The sequence below is a fragment of the Fundulus heteroclitus genome, chromosome 2 (genome assembly GCF_011125445.2).
Source record: "Fundulus heteroclitus isolate FHET01 chromosome 2, MU-UCD_Fhet_4.1, whole genome shotgun sequence".
NCBI classification, from domain to species: Eukaryota; Metazoa; Chordata; class Actinopteri; order Cyprinodontiformes; family Fundulidae; genus Fundulus; species Fundulus heteroclitus.
The window spans coordinates 6771096-6786786 of record NC_046362.1 but is presented as its reverse complement, the minus strand read 5'-3'; the positions used below and the strand labels follow the sequence as shown (position 1 = coordinate 6786786).

General features: G+C 41.3%; 1 protein-coding gene across 8 annotated transcripts in view; it reads left to right on the top strand.

The window, feature by feature from the left end:
* LOC105926254 (transcription factor SOX-6) overlaps positions 1 to 15691 on the top strand; it is a 173809-nt gene that overhangs the window by 133498 nt on the left and 24620 nt on the right. For 7 of the 8 annotated variants that reach the window (XM_021316357.2, XM_036146529.1, XM_036146535.1 and 4 more), the window contains one exon: positions 12217 to 12366. In XM_021316357.2, the coding sequence (XP_021172032.2) occupies positions 12217 to 12366 (150 nt within the window). The remainder of the gene's footprint in view (positions 1 to 12216; positions 12367 to 15691) is intronic. The other variant, XM_036146508.1, reaches the window with a different exon arrangement.

The window sequence follows — 15691 nt, the reverse complement described above, 5'->3', positions numbered from 1 at the left end:
AGCATCTGTCAAAATTAGTCTGTCTGTAAATCCGACTTTTTAAACAGATTGTATCTGCTAAATTTAAACATGCCCTGCGTTTTACTTGCACATATTTACTTTTAACTAAATGCACAGAGGCAAACACACGTGTCTTTGAACCAATTGTATTTTTTTTATTGTAAGCATGGAAACAGCTAGGCTGTTAAGTATAAGATCAGGAATACTGACACGTCTGTTTGCGTGTTGTTGTGTTATTGGCCCACTGCTAAAAGCCCTAGAATGAAGAGCCCCCATGATGTCTTCCTTTAGTAAGAAAAAAATATCATCTTCATCATATCAAACAGATACATCTCCTGGAGAAAATGTGTTTTATTGTTTTAGTTACATCTCAACAGCCAAGGCTTTTACCACTTCTGTTAAACTTGATTGCTAAAAGTATTCACTTCCCTACACATATTAACTGGACTGACACCCTTTTCTTAACCTATATGACGTTGGCCCAACCTTTGCAACCGAGGCAGCCTTAACTCTTCTGGGAAGGCTTTCCACAAGGGTTAGGGGTTGATAAATGGGAAATTTTGGCCATTCTTCCAGAAACGCATTTCTGAGGTCAGACACTGAGGTTGGACAAGAAGGCCTGGCTTGAAGCCTTTGCTCTAATTCCTCCCTAAGAAGTTTTATCAGGTTGAGGTCAGGACCAGTGAAGTTGTCATTGCAGACAAAGAAGTATGATTTGTGTTTCACACCACCGCATTTAACACTTTGCATTTCACCTGGTGATGTCAGGCTTGGATGCAGCTACACAGCGATAGAAACTCTGTGAAGCTCTTAACCTTATGTTGTAGAGCTAATCTGAAGATCACATAAAGTTGGGAGCTTTGTGGTTATGTAGTAAAAAGATGAAAGTTGACTATGACGTATTCATAGTGAGGAAATTCCTTAACTCAACTTATTGCATGAGTGGCATTTTAGTTAATTTTATAATCATCTTTATTTGTCATTACAACTTTGTATATTCCAATGAAATGTGTCCTCTGCATTCAACGCATCCCTTTTGGGGAGCAGTGGGCAGCCACTGTAGCTCCCAGGGAGCATTCTGGGGCTCGGGCACCCAACCTGTAAACTAAACAGGACACATGTGGCCTGCTCTAACCACTAAGCTGCTACTCCCATCTTGTTATCTTTCTGGAATTCACTCAGATCCAGATAGGGATCCATTTCTTTCAGAAATGTTTGTAGAAACATATTGCTCGTAAATAGGACCAGAGAAACTATTATGCTTGAAATTACTGCAATTTTCTGACGTGATGGCGACATGGGTCTGAAAAAGTATTTTGATGCCGATTCTGTTCAAATGATCTGAATTTATAATGTACTTTATTATTATCATTGGGATAATCAATATGTTACAATATTTTTGCACTAGTAAGCTTGATTATACCTTTCTGTTACAAATGTTTTTCATTTTTCATTTCATTTTTTTAAATGTGTGTGCAGTGTAAAACTGCAGTGTTATACTTAAAGGTGCATTGTGCAAGTTTTGAAGTTATTATTTATTTATTATTTTTATTTGTCATACATGCCCTACCACTGCCCAGCATATAAAATGAGTTATCCTGTATTTACCACAGTTGCCTCTATAGGCTGGATATTCAGTTCATGAGAGAGTGCTTTGGGCTCTCCGCCGTAATCGATGCATTAGTAAGAGAACACGGGCTAACCTAAATATTTATAGCTTTCTTACCTCAGAAGACATGACGCCTCTAAACAAAAGACCTGTGCAGTCGCAGCGGCAGATGCTTTTCGTTTTCGCCCATGCACAACACGGGTGTCATTTCAACTTGCTGCCAGAGGGGGCACAAAATCCTGCAACTTACACAATGCTTCTTTAGGTTTTCCATACTGTGACAATATTATTTCAAGAATCAAAAGCCTTTATTGTCATCATGTAACCATATTTGAAATGTTTGGGCCTATCCCTAATTTCTGATAAAATTGGTTCCTTATTAATCATGTACATGAAGTACAGTTATATAAAAAAAAAAAACAAGCTAAAGGGTTGAGTTTCTTATGGTTGTAACCTAAAGTACTGCTGACCTCAAACCAGTTGTTCAGCAGCACATTGTTGAATAGAAAGGACTAGAAGAGAAGAAACTAATGAAACGCTGGCTCATGTTAACCTTATCCAATGGTGAGAAGAGCATAAGACCTAAAACCTTGTACTTTTATAGTTTACTGAAAGCCTTTCGTTTGGCTTCAGGGACAACTGTGTTAACGAGATATGTTAAAATGTATAAAAAAATTAATTCAGCTTTTACAACAGTAGGTGAATCCCAGAAATATCCAACCCTTAATATAAGAACACTTTTCCCTTGTTGAGAATAAATGTTGTACTTTATCAAATTCATAACAGATCCTCCACCATACTTCACAGTGGGAATGTACACAGTGATTTTCCCCCATATTCATCCTTGTGTGCAAAAAATCTTACTCATTCAATCAAATCACCCATCTCTAGTTAAAGTTCCTGCGAACTTCACATACACACTACTCCAATTAAAGGTAGGATTTCTTTCAGTGTGAGGATCTGCAATTTCATCAATTTATTTAATACTGATTTTACACTTTTACCAAGGGTGCCAATCATTTGTCTGCATCTGTATTTCACACCCAACGAGAACACAATCACATCTCCTTCATAGCGTGACTTGAAAAAGGCCACGGTGATTGTTAAGTCGAGAGCCTAACAGAGTTTATATGCAAAGCTTATGGCGAGGCAGTTAAAAAAATGGACCTCGGATTCTTTATGAAGATTCAAATTCATAATGACGGCACAATTAATGGGTCAGAGTTTGACAAAAGAAAGCAATGCCACCTTATAGACACTTTGTATGACCACATTTTGCTTCTCCGTAAAAATATCCCAATCTATTTTTGCTCTGCTCAGCGTGTTTATGAAAACCTTAAAACGTTTTTTTTTTAAAGTGGAAAATAAAAGCAAGAACTGGAGGTCACACAGTGTGCGTTAATTGGCACACGCTTCAGCTTCCCGCGCGCTTCCTTTGACTTCTAATGGACTTCCAGCAGCTCTTTAAAACAGCTCTTTAAAATAACATAACATGACACGGCGTTTGAAGCCGAAGCTGGGTGGACCGACGCTTGTAGGTTTGCCTCCTTATTTGCTGCCTGTCAGCTGTATGAGACAAAAGCCGTCATGATGAATGACGGAGGAATTCCACCCCACCAGCACAACACCTGGCCTCGGCAATTCATCACTTTTTTTTTTTTTTTTTTTTTTTTAAAGGCTCCCTAACACCTGTGGTTGGAAAATAGCACTTATCCATAATGGTTATCATACAACATGTTTGCAAAGCTAAAAGATTATGCAAAATAGATAATAGGAGAAGATGGAAAAATAAAAAAAAAGATTTGATCTCTGAAGGCAGTTGGGAGCTTAACAAAACAAGCCCACCACCCTTCCTGCTGTACCTAGCAGCAGCAGAAAGGACAAAACCCCTCCAAAAAAAAGATCCTTTTTTCACTCACAAACAATGCAGCTTCATCATGTCGCTCATTACCATTGCACGGCTTTTAGATGTCACGAGAATCCTTATCGCGCTTTCTTCAATTTGCATTGTGGTTCTTGCTTATCGGAGAACTCATTAGCCGCTATTGACTTTAGCAAAGCGCCCTCGCTTCGCCGTGGGGGTGTCGGAGCCCTCCTGTCTCCCACTCCTGGCTTTGAAATGATCAAAAGAGCTGCACGGTGAGTGAGAGGTAAAGAGGGCGTGTGATGTCAGAGGCGCAAAAACGTCGCTCACATTCAAGCGCTGCCTGAGACGCTGGCGGAGGACGAGAGGCGGCGAGGGACCTGAATGAGAGAGGAAGCGTCTCATCAGGCCTCGGCAGAAACAGAAAGGGGAAGAAAGGCGGGAGACAGAGAGCGCGGGGAAGTGTTTAGGATGGAAGAAACGGCAATTGTTGGAGGATTTAGTTTGTGTGTGTGTGTGTGTGTGTGTGTGTGTGTGTGTGTGTGTGTGTGTGTGTGTGTGTGTGTGTTTGAGAGAGAGGGCTCCCAGCACATGTTGGGACATTGTTTATCCAGTAACAAACGCAATCATGACATGATTTCTACAATAAGTTTGTGCTTGTTCATCATAATGAAAAGTGCCAGCAGCAGCTTTCTGTACTTGACAGCCGCGACACGGTAAATAAAAAGATAGAAACAATAAGAACACCTGCAGTGGGGTTAGAGTACATATCTGTACAATTGCAAGGGTTTGAAATGTATGCTCCCATTGAGGTTTTTTGTCAGTGTGCTGCTGGTTTAACTTTTCCTTAGGAAATGATGCTCCCAGTCGCTGAGTTTGATTGATCAGTGAAGTGTTTTTGCTCAACAGTCGGTTCAGTTATGGAAGAGGGAGCTGAACTTGTCAGACACAAAGCCCACTCTAGTTTATTTATCCAATTTCTGTTTAGCCTTGCTGGATCCTTGGATATTTTAGCATAGTACGTTATTAAATTTTTATTTCTGCATAACTTTGGCTACACAAAATTTCTTTAAGCCTTGTGTGTGCTTTTTAAATAAAATAGAGCAATTTGGTAGACATGGTCACTTATTGTACCAAGCATCGATTAAATAAATGTGTTATTGTCAAAGGAATTTAAATTTATTGTGTTGATCGGTTCTACATGATAATGTTTATAAACCCCAGAAACTAAAATTATTGTTGGGATTTTTTACTTTTGCTATTTTCTCCACTGCTGCTTTCATGAGAGCAGCAATAATTATTGATATGCTGTATTTCAAAGATATGATTAAATGCAGTTATGGAATGCAAAAAATTGCATTCCTTTAAAGTAGTTAGTATCCTAAAATAACTTTATATATATATATTTTTTTTCAATTTGCTCTTTTTTTTGTTTTGTTATGTTTTTTTGTTATTTTTTTTTTAGTATTTGTGGGGATTTGACTGACATGCATTCCCATACAATCTATTGCCAAAAACACCTGCAATGGGTTTTTAAATGCTTGTTATCATGATGTTATCACCATCCCAATAAATAGCACTAAATGTCAAGTAAACCATTAAAGTAAATATTTTCCGTTCCTAGATTCTGAGTCCATTCAGTATTATTCTCTTGACTTGCATTCATAATATATTTTCAAATACCTCACAGTTGCAACTTCACTTCACCAAAATAATCTTAAAACCTGACTTGCAATGGATCCTTTTAATTTTTGTCATAAATGTAAAACCACAGAATTTAGAGCGTGTGTGTGTACTTTCCTTTTACAATCACGATACATCCGGTACTGAATGCTTTAGTTACAGAGGTGCATCAGTATCAGATGACGTTGTAATACTGATCCTCTGTTAACATGCTGCTCACTCCTGTGAAGACATGGTGTGGGGCCAAATGCACTGGTGCAATCATTAAAAATGCATCAAAAAAGAATGTTCTAAAACACTGAATCTGCATTATAGGAGAAGGAAAACACATGGTGCACTGTGTGCATTTGCATACATTAATGAACTCCTTTTTATTCTCTATCAACAAACAGTTTTTGTTCAACTCTTAAAGTCAGGCGGCCATTCGGAATTTGAATGGTGTTTGTTAACATGACAGTCACTTTCAGGCCAAGTCATGTTGAGTGAAAATCCTATTATTTCCATTTGGCAACAAACTTCACTAGCCTTTAAAAGTAGTGGGCCACTTCCTACTTTTTTAGAGTTTGTTTGCAGTTTATTTAACAGGTTTGGTTCATCTTTCACAGGAGAAAAGTGTCTTTCAAATTCCCAGTCTGGAAACAATCAAATTCCCAGTCTCTGTCATAGTTTGAGTTCCTGCCTTAGTTTTAATTTCTGTTTTTAGGTTATTGTTTTCTATTTTAGCTTGTGTCCTGTTTCAGTCTTGGTTTGAGTTCCATCTTAGGTTGGGTCTTGTAATTTATTTTGTGTTTCAGATTGGTTCTTGAACTGTTTTAGTTTAACCTGTTTTCACATGGTAGTTATTCAGTCAGTTCAGTTCCACCTCCAGCCACTTCCCTGATCAGCTCCACTTAGTCTGGTAATTAGTTTGATTCCTTTCACCTGCTCACTCCCCTACTTATGCCTGCCTCTGTTCCTTGCACTCTGCCCGATCATTGTGTGTGTTTTTCCCTGCCTGGGGTAAGTCAGATCCTGCCAGTTTTTATGTTTTGCCTGTCTGCCTGAAACCCTACCTGATTCTGTTAGTTTTTGCCTTAATTATTTGACCTGTTCTGCTCACTTTGTTTTATTAGACCAGCCTGACTTCTGTCCAGTTTATTTTAGGTTGTTGGCTGTGGACTGTCTGAGTTTTTTGGTCACTGCCTCCTAGCTTTTTGGCTTGGTGCCCTTTTTGGTTTTCTGCCTGTTTTTGCTCTGTTAATAAATCATACTTTTTTATTACAACCTTTTGCTTGTCTGGCTGAATTCAGGGTCCTCTGTTTCTGATTCATGACAGTCTCAAAATCATCAAATTCCCAGTCTCAAAAGTAATAATGGCCCCAGAAAACTACACTGGTTTCTGGACAAGATTAATGCAGTACAAAGGTCCCCTTTTCACTTTGGGGTTCCACTGAATGTGGAAGAGGCGCTGTGGTTTCTGCCAGGCACGTTATTCCACCGGGAATGTTTCAGAGCGCAGTGCCTCTACGCGGCTGGACTCACGTAAGCATCACTTCATATAGTAGTGTACTTTTAAGATTAAATTAAAATTAAAATCGTCATGGGCGCGCTTGTGGAGCAGCAGGTAGCGCAACCCATATACGGAGGCCTTAGTTCTTAACGCGGTCGACCCGGGTTCGAATCCGACCCGTGGTCCTTTGCCACATGTCTCTCCCCCTCTTCCACCCCCCTTCCTGTCAGCCTACTTTCAGAAAAAGCGAGCCACTAGAGCCGCAACCCCCCCCCCCCACCCCCCATAAAAAAAAATAAAAAATAAAAGTTGCCAAATGTTGTCAAGTATCAAGTGAGATCCTCTTGTGGCTCGGAGCTGGAGCTGCAGGTAATCACAAATTGATGTTTCAGAATAAAATGTGATCGAAGGTCTGTCCCCCAGATCCAAACTGCTTTTCATCAACTGACTTCCTGCCTGAACCATCCACTCTTCTCCAGATTGACATGGAGTCGGTGCGGCAAGCGGCAAAAATAGGGTAGCCGTGTATTTTGGATGCCGGCACATCCAGGATGTTTCAGGAATACCACGGTGCGACGGGTGGAACTGCTCTGACTGACTAGAGTTGCTGCGATCAGCTGTGAAGGCGCAGTGAAGCCGCAGTGCAGTCGCACCACAGCGCTTCCACACTCATTAGAACCCCGGGGCTAAACAGGACTCAGAATGCTTATCAGTTGACTGTGTTAAATTGTAAAAGGGAGTGAACAGTCATTAAATGCAATTCACACAGAAAGTACATAAAGATTAGACCAGTAACTAGGTTTATGATCAGATTGAAATGTATTCAGATTAAAAAACACAACAAAAAAAAAAACTATCGGATTGCACCATTTATATGGGCACACAATCAATCAATCCGATCACAATGTGCATGTATATGCACCTGCCTTTATTCAGAATTAAACCCCTCTGACATGCTATCAAAGTTCCCTAAAAAAAACACAGAAGAACGGGGTTCTAATTGCGGTTGAAACATTACAGAATAAATAATAATTTTGAGGTCTTTTAATGTTTAATACTTGCTCAGTATGAGGGATTGCTGCAAAGCCATGTACAATGCAGACGACTCTCCCTGTGGCTCTACGGTTCTCCAGGAGTGAATGCTGCTTGTCGGGACTTTGATGCAATCAACTGGTTCCCTATAGGGTAGTTCATTGTTATTGTTTTGAGGCGGGTTTTTCGCGCATGCGCGCCGGACTGGTAGGCAAAAGGCGAACACAATGGCGGACGCAAACAGAGAAACTGACGAGTTCTCCGCGTATTTTTCTTCTTTAGATAACGTACTACAAGATCGTTTTAAGAGTAAGTTGATGGTTGATGGTATCAGATTGCCAGATCCACACAGCAAAAGCCTTAAGGGACGGAGCGAGTCTGTGAAATGCTGGCCAAGCGCTCCGTAACATGACATATACAGCTGCCTTATAAACATGGCAGGCCAGTACAGACAGAGAGCACGAAAGCCATGAAACCACTGGACGGCTACAATTATTTTAAATCGGGAAAAAGGCTCCAGCAACGCCCGCGACGCCATGAGGGATTAATCGGTCAGAAAATGGATGGATGGATGGATGTTGTTCACACATGTTTGTGCAACAGCACAAAGCGGCGTCGGACACAGGCCGTGTCTCAGCAGAGGCCCGGTAGGTTATTTAGGTGTTTTTGTCTTGTTAAAATGGGTGGCGGTGTCGCGACATTTCAGCGTAAACACAGAAGTACTAGCGCCCGTGAACCGGGGCGTAATGGCAGCAGCAGCTGCTGTAGCCCCTGCTGCTAGCCGCCCCGGCCCGGCCCGTGTAGCCGGCGGCGCCGGCCCGTGTAGCGATCTGTGTACCCTCCGCCGCTATTTAAGTAGAACAATGACTAGTGCAGAATTAAGTTGTATTTACCGGAGATGAAGTGTAGACTGCAAATTCTGTCCTAGTACGATGCCCCCCCCAGTCCATTGGGAGTGTCTGCCTGCGCTCTTTTCATTGAAAATATCCATTTCTTTCTTCGTCCCTCCTCCTTTGGAAAACGACAGAAACGTACATCCAACGATTTGGAATGCCTCTCTGTGCAACCGGGAGCACAACAAGTCGTAGGCATTGCTTAGATTCCATAAATAAACGAAGTAAAAGTACGCTCTAAATCACCCGTTTTGTCATGTAGTAGACGAGAACAGTACTGTTTTCTGCCTACCAGCGGGACCCGGATGTAGCGCTGACGTCACACGTGAACTACCCTATATAGAAAATTTTTGACCAATCTGTATAATATGATTGATTCTGACTTTATAAAGTGCCTCGAGATGACATGTTTCATGAATTAGCGCTATATAAATAAAATTTAATTGAAAGGTTGTTTCGGGAGCCCCAACTGTTTTGCTTCCTGCCGTATTTCTGCCACTCACCAACGTGAAAATACGTCACGTTTACGATGGCCGCACATGCGCACTCAGGTCAGTTTGCCACATTCGGAATAATTTGATCCTGACAAGCATTTAAATGTATGTTGATCGGATTATCAATCAGCACCCCTCTTATCCAGAATACAATTTCAATCCGATTGAGTTTAATCCAGTCCTGATATTCCGATTTGCTTGTTTACATGATGCATTTTTATTCCGACTGGCCCTTTATTCCGATTACTTTTGTCCATGTAAATGGAGCTACCATCAGCAAAGATGTTAGTGCAGTACATACCAAAGCAAAGCGTACACCAACCCATTCTGTACCCAGTTGAAACAATGACTGCTTAATATCTAATGCTATATAAAAGAAAAACATGAGCCAGCCACAGGCAGTTTAATATTTCTTCATAATGATAAGTTTTTAAAAACTAGAGTTTTACATGTAAAGCCTTTCACTTTATCTGTTCAAGAAACTTAAAAGACAATTTGAAGCGCTGTTAGTGACACATGCAACAAAAGCTTCAGATGCAAAGCTTGACCCACTACGATCCACAACAACTATTTTGAACGGGCAGATCCTTTGCTGCCGCCGTGGGAACTTGTTCTGGCCAATTGTTTGTAGAGCCTCAATGTAGACCCCTTCACAAACAGTGGATTTCTGCCGAAGAAAGGCCCCCTTTGTGTACGGCTAATGCGAGGGAAATACAGTTGCTTAGCAGACATACTTGTCGAAATCATATGACATCTCCCTCTGTTTCTGTTTTCAGTCAATTTCTGTTCCAGCGGAAAAGGTGAAAAAAGACATTTTTGTCCCCCCGCGGTCCTTGCTGCTTTCAGGTCACACACCGATCGGGTCTAAATGGCTTGCCGTATCCATCAGGGCGGACGTTGTTTTATGTTGTCATGTGAACTGGCATAATTGTCACTCTAGCTGTATCACTTTTGGCCACAGTCAACCTCCACAGCGCGATATTTAGCCTCTCTCCTCTGGGGTGAGCAGTCGGTCCGTTTCACCATCCGTTATTTCCTACCTGCAAACCTGCTAGAAAGACAAAACCTCATTTGTTCTGCGTGCTCCAGAGATCGATAGCAGCTTGACACTAAAAAGGCCCGTTAACGGGATCCTCTGCTCTGACAGTGAACGGTGCTGGAGAACGCTCCTGTGCCCGTCAGACTTTACCGTTTCTTTCTATGTAAGCAAAACAAAGACAATGTGGTGGTGGTGGTGGGGGGGGGATAAGCATTTCCTTCCAAAGGCTTGCCAGTTCGTTTGGATGGACAAAGCGCAGTTTAAGGTCCTCTTTGTCAATTTGTAATTTAGGAAATGGCTTCATTGTCTTCCCTTGGGGGTCGATTGTGCAGCAAAAGCTCTAGTTTGGGTTGTGCATGCTGCACATTAGTCAGTCAACAATCAATTGCTGAACGTCTTGCAGGAAGAAAAAAAAAAAAAAAGCAAGAGAAGCTTTTATCGTGAGCCTGCTGTTTATTCCAGACTTCTGTCCGTTTATTGTTGACAGACTCGCTGCCGCAAGCACAATAGCGCGGGGCGTATTTGCAGAAAATACGCCGAGCGTGCGTGTTTGTGCAGACGGGAGTGTGTCTTACCCCCAAAAGTTTCAGGTGCCTGCACCGAGCCCCCTGCTCCCTGTACAGCTGTACGAATATCAGGCACCGCTGTAAGTAACTCTGCGGTTGGCCTGATTGACGCGAGAGGCCTCACAACCAGCCATTCGAGGCACATTTTGAAAGGGATCTCATATCGCCGGGCGCTGGCCCGCGTGCTCCTGGTGGCTTCCAAGGAAAATAAGCAGCGTGACATCAGGGCTTTGTTTCAGCAGTGAGGCCCCTTCTGTTTGTGTTTAATATCGCTCTGAGAAAAGTGGAAAGGCGGCCAGCCAGCTTCTCTTGCCCTGACTGCTGAGCTTGGCGCTTTGGCAGCAAAGTGACGGTGGTCTTGTGTGTGTCTGCTGCGCTAAAAACCCCTCCATCCCTCACTCTCCCTCTTTGTTCGAGGGGTTTTCTTTGCTCTTGGATCTCCTCTCCCGGGAGGCCTCGAAGTTTGGACTGCAGGGAAATCAGATCTCACAACACTGGGGGCCGGTTGGGGTTAGAGGGGCAGACAGTAAAAACACAGAAAACGAAACGGTGATGGAGATCTGGGGGGGGGAAACGATATGAAAAGTGATTTCTGGAACAAAACCGAGTCAGAAGACAAGTGGAGAGAGGCAAAGGGAGATCAAAAGGAAGCAGGGTGAATTTAAGACAGATATTTAGAGGGAATGGGGGGGAGTATAGATGAGGTGAGAGCAACGCAGAAGTAGAGGAAAGCAGAAAAGAAAGACGTGAGGGAATCTTCTGAAGGCCAGCCATGTCTGGGTGGTTTTCCTGAGGAGAGGCTCTTTGATACTCCAGCACTTACACTCCAATGCGTTCAGACAGGAGTTGACAGTGGTTTCGGGCAGCGGTTTGTCTGGCCAGCAAGCTTTGATTTAGAAGACCCTGGACAGTGGGCTGAGTATTTGGCGCTTTGATTCTTGCTAAGTAGTTCGGATGGAAAGTTAGCTCAATTTCTTTTCTTTTTTTTTCTTCCTCTTTTTTCTTGTTGTTAATTAGAGCTGTGATTTTTGTCCAAACTAAAGCCCCACGTGTTCCAAGCCCTTTACTTTTCTATTGTTCAGTTCTTCTTTTTATGTTGTATAATACGCTAAAGATGTAGTTATAATCTGGCTAAAACACCTGTATATTTTGTTAGGACTATCAGGGAGGAAATGGAAACGCTTTGAAAACCATCGGTTTTCCCTCCACTTTGCAAGTATGCACCGCTTTTTTTGTCAATCTATCCCAGACAGTCCAATAGGTCTGATAGAATTGTGTGGTTGCAAGAAATGAAAAAAAAAAACCAAAAAAAAAACAAGATGCATGAGGGCTTTTCGAAAGGCATTGCATAGGTAAGCATCTGAAAACGCAAAACTGTCCACTTGGGTCCAAAGGAACTCCAGGGAGCACCAAAGGGATTGTACAAAAAATAGGAAGGGTGTGTGTGTGTGTGGAAGAAGAAAGGATGAAAGAGGAAAGCCACTGACGAGCTGCTGGCGAACAATGTTAATAGGCTGTTGGTTTTTCTGGTTTTTCCTCTTTTGCAGCAGCTGTATGCCGCACAGCTGGCAAGCATGCAGATCTCACCAGGAGCCAAGATGGCTTCCATCCCACAGGCTCCCAACTCCTCCAGTCCTCTTTCACCCTCCCACCTCAAGAGCGAGAAACAAGTATCCAGCCCTGTCACTCAGATTAAGGTACGTCGACATCTGAAAGTATCGACATTTAAGGACCTGTAACCTGGAGCTCAGCAGAATCATATGTGATTATTAGGAGTGGGTAAAAAAAATAAGCCTACTGAGTCAGTAGTTCATACTTCTTCCCTGCAATTAATAAAAGTGAAGTAAAACGACGTCTTAATGTGTGCAACAGACAACATAATAACACAAAGGAAAGAGTGAGTTCAGGATCTGTGTTATGGGGAAACACTTAAGGCTGATGATTAGTGCGAAGTTAAAGTGAGAGGCTGGAAATTTGGAAGATGTTGAAACGATGATCTGCGCACGGCCCAGTGCTCTTCCCCGTCAATTAGTAGCAGCTTATTTAAAAGTCGCACACTGTTACACACACATACACTGACACTGGCGCTGGCTGCTGTTTGGCAGGAGCCCAGACCTCTTCACTGGAGAGAGCGTGCGCCTCATCTTTACTCAACTACCAGGCAGTAATGGAAACCATGTGTGTGTGTGGGGCACAGCTGCAGCCGGCGTCACAATAGGCTGGCGTCAGAGCCTGCCGCACTCAAGCAGTAGCGTTGTGCCCTGCAAGTGTCCCACCCTCTGCTAATCTTTACTTTGTGTGCACTCTCACACCCCCCCCCCCCCCCTTCGGCACACCACCCACAGTATACCCCTAACCCCCATTTTCCATGACAAAGCTCATCCTAAACTCCTCTCCTCTACACTTAGCCAAGGCCTTTTTGCAATTTAGATCTGTGTTCCTGATATGTTGGCAGACAAAACAAAAAAAATACAGACAGACACTGATGGTGTGCAGTCATTTCTGTTTCTACTGTAATGTTGCAGGAACTAAATTTGGTAACCAAGATGATCATTTTATATATATATATATATATATATATATATATATATATATATATATATATATATATATATATATATATATATATATATATATTAGGGCTGGGCAACGATTAAAATTTTTAATCGCATAATTTGCCCGATTAATCATGATTAATCGCATTTTATGCTCAAACTCCAAGAATGAATTCAAAAGTAGTGTAAAGAGCACTTTTATTTTAATGTTCTGCTGCCATATGAACAAAAGTGTTGCAACATTTGTAGCACTTATTTTATACTGGATATTTTCCACCCATCTATTGAATGTAGTGCACTAGTTGATCTTTTCTTCATAAGAGAACAGCAAGCACTGCAGCCAAAATATGGCCTTTTTTGACCTGCTGTATATTAGCCAGTCCCTAAGCTTGATGTATCATGAAACTGTTGACCTTTTGGGTTTTGTGGTTTTTATTTTATTATTACAATTAAATAATAATAATAATAATAATAATAATAATAATAATAATAATAATGTTATGTTCAGTGTTTTTTCGCTAATCCACCTCTTATATATTTCAATCCTTATGTAATTTTGTCTGTGTTGTGTGCACCTGCCTGTTGCTTTAATCCTATAAATTTCCCCGTCGTGGGATAAAAAAAGGATTAGCTAATGTTATCTTATCTTAAATAACACTTTTTAATATATGTACTGGGTTCTTTCAAGGTCTTAATTACATTTTCTGTGTGGGCCCCAGTAACATATGATAGATAATATCTACTTTGAAAGTTAACATGAACTGCTGCTGAAGATGACCACTGATCTACCTGGATGTTCCATGGAGGACTGAAACGCCTCAGTCAGAGACGTCTGTGGGTCTGTCGGGGCAATGACAGAAGTTTCGTCTCCTCTCTCCGTTTCTATGACTCGACGTTTTCATGTTTTTTCACGTGCTTAGATAAATTTGTTGTGTTTCTACTGAAATGAACCGGCTTTTTACAAAACATACAGCTTGATTTCATTTACGGTATTAAAATAAAGCCAAACGGTGCTACTTCCCCTGTTCATGTTTTTCCGCTGCTGCAGTCTCTCTCAGCTGTTTGTGTGTTAAGTTTGTGTGAGAGCTGAGTGGGTGGGCCTGGCTGAGCCTGCGTGCTGATTGGCTGGCGCCGCTGAGCCATGTACGAGAGGGGAGGGGGAGCACCAGAGTGCTGCCGTGACAGCGCCCTGCAGTCAGCGTGCGTGCTGACTGACACTGAAAGCATGTGAGCAACATGCGTTAATGCGCGATAAAATAAATATTGCCGTTAATAGTCTAATGAATTAACACGAAATTAACGCGTTAACTTGCCCAGCCCTAATATATATATATATATATATATATATATATATATATATATATATATATATATATATATATATATATATATATATAACTGTGAAATGTATCAGCCATCTTACAGATTTATTTTGCTTTTTTCACCTTTAAATGCCTCAGATCACCCAACAAATCTAGAAATCTAGATAGCCTCAGTAAATACAAAATTAGGTGTTCAAGATCTTATTTATTATGATTAATAGAGCTTTGCTTAAATATAATTGCCCTCTGTGTAAGATCATGTATTAAACAATTTAAATTCCACTGCCATGTCCAGATGTAATGAATGGGAGCTCAGGAAACCTGATATTGTAGCCAAGTGCAGTGTTAGTGTTTAAAGTAGAAGAAAGTGGCAGGAGACAGACTTGACCAGATGATGCATGCAGAGACAGACTTGACCAGGATTTTCAGTTTTTCAGCAAAATCATGTAGGTGTGACAAAAGAAAATGCAAAAACATATATAATCTGAAAGAAGATTTTTTTTTTTTTCAAAGTTTTGTATGCTGTATGGAGGAATCCCAAAGACCAAAGCCCCACTTTTAAAGCAGAGATTGAATATATATGCTTCGATTCACGTCTTCATCCCATTTTTGGAGTTCCAGCTAATGTTAGAGAGGAATCCTGAGCAACATTAGGTGGAATCAAGCAAGTCCGAACAAGCTGCTTGACTGTTCAACATCTCCTCCAGCATATCACATGTGTAATCAAGAACAAAAATAAATACATTAAAAAGCAAAGCAGGCCTTGTTGCATTGCATTTTGGGTCCCAAACTCGTTTTCACCTTTCCACAGTGCTTGATTGTTTAAATTAAAGGCTGTACTTCAGCCTATGTATTTTTTCCTTCAAATGCATTAATTAATGACATTACTACTGAAAACTCTTCAGAATTTACCCCAAATATTCTCCATGGCGGAGCTGCACAACATATTGTGAATATATCGTCATCACTATCAGTGTGTGCAATATTCATATCGCAAAGGACTGTAGCCAGTCTCACAGCAGCAGATGCTCACATCTGACACAAATGATCTTTCCCAAAATGCTGAAGGTCACAGAATGATGGAAAGGAATGAACGTAGAATATATCGCACACATATTGCAACAGATATCGTCATCGCAGTATTT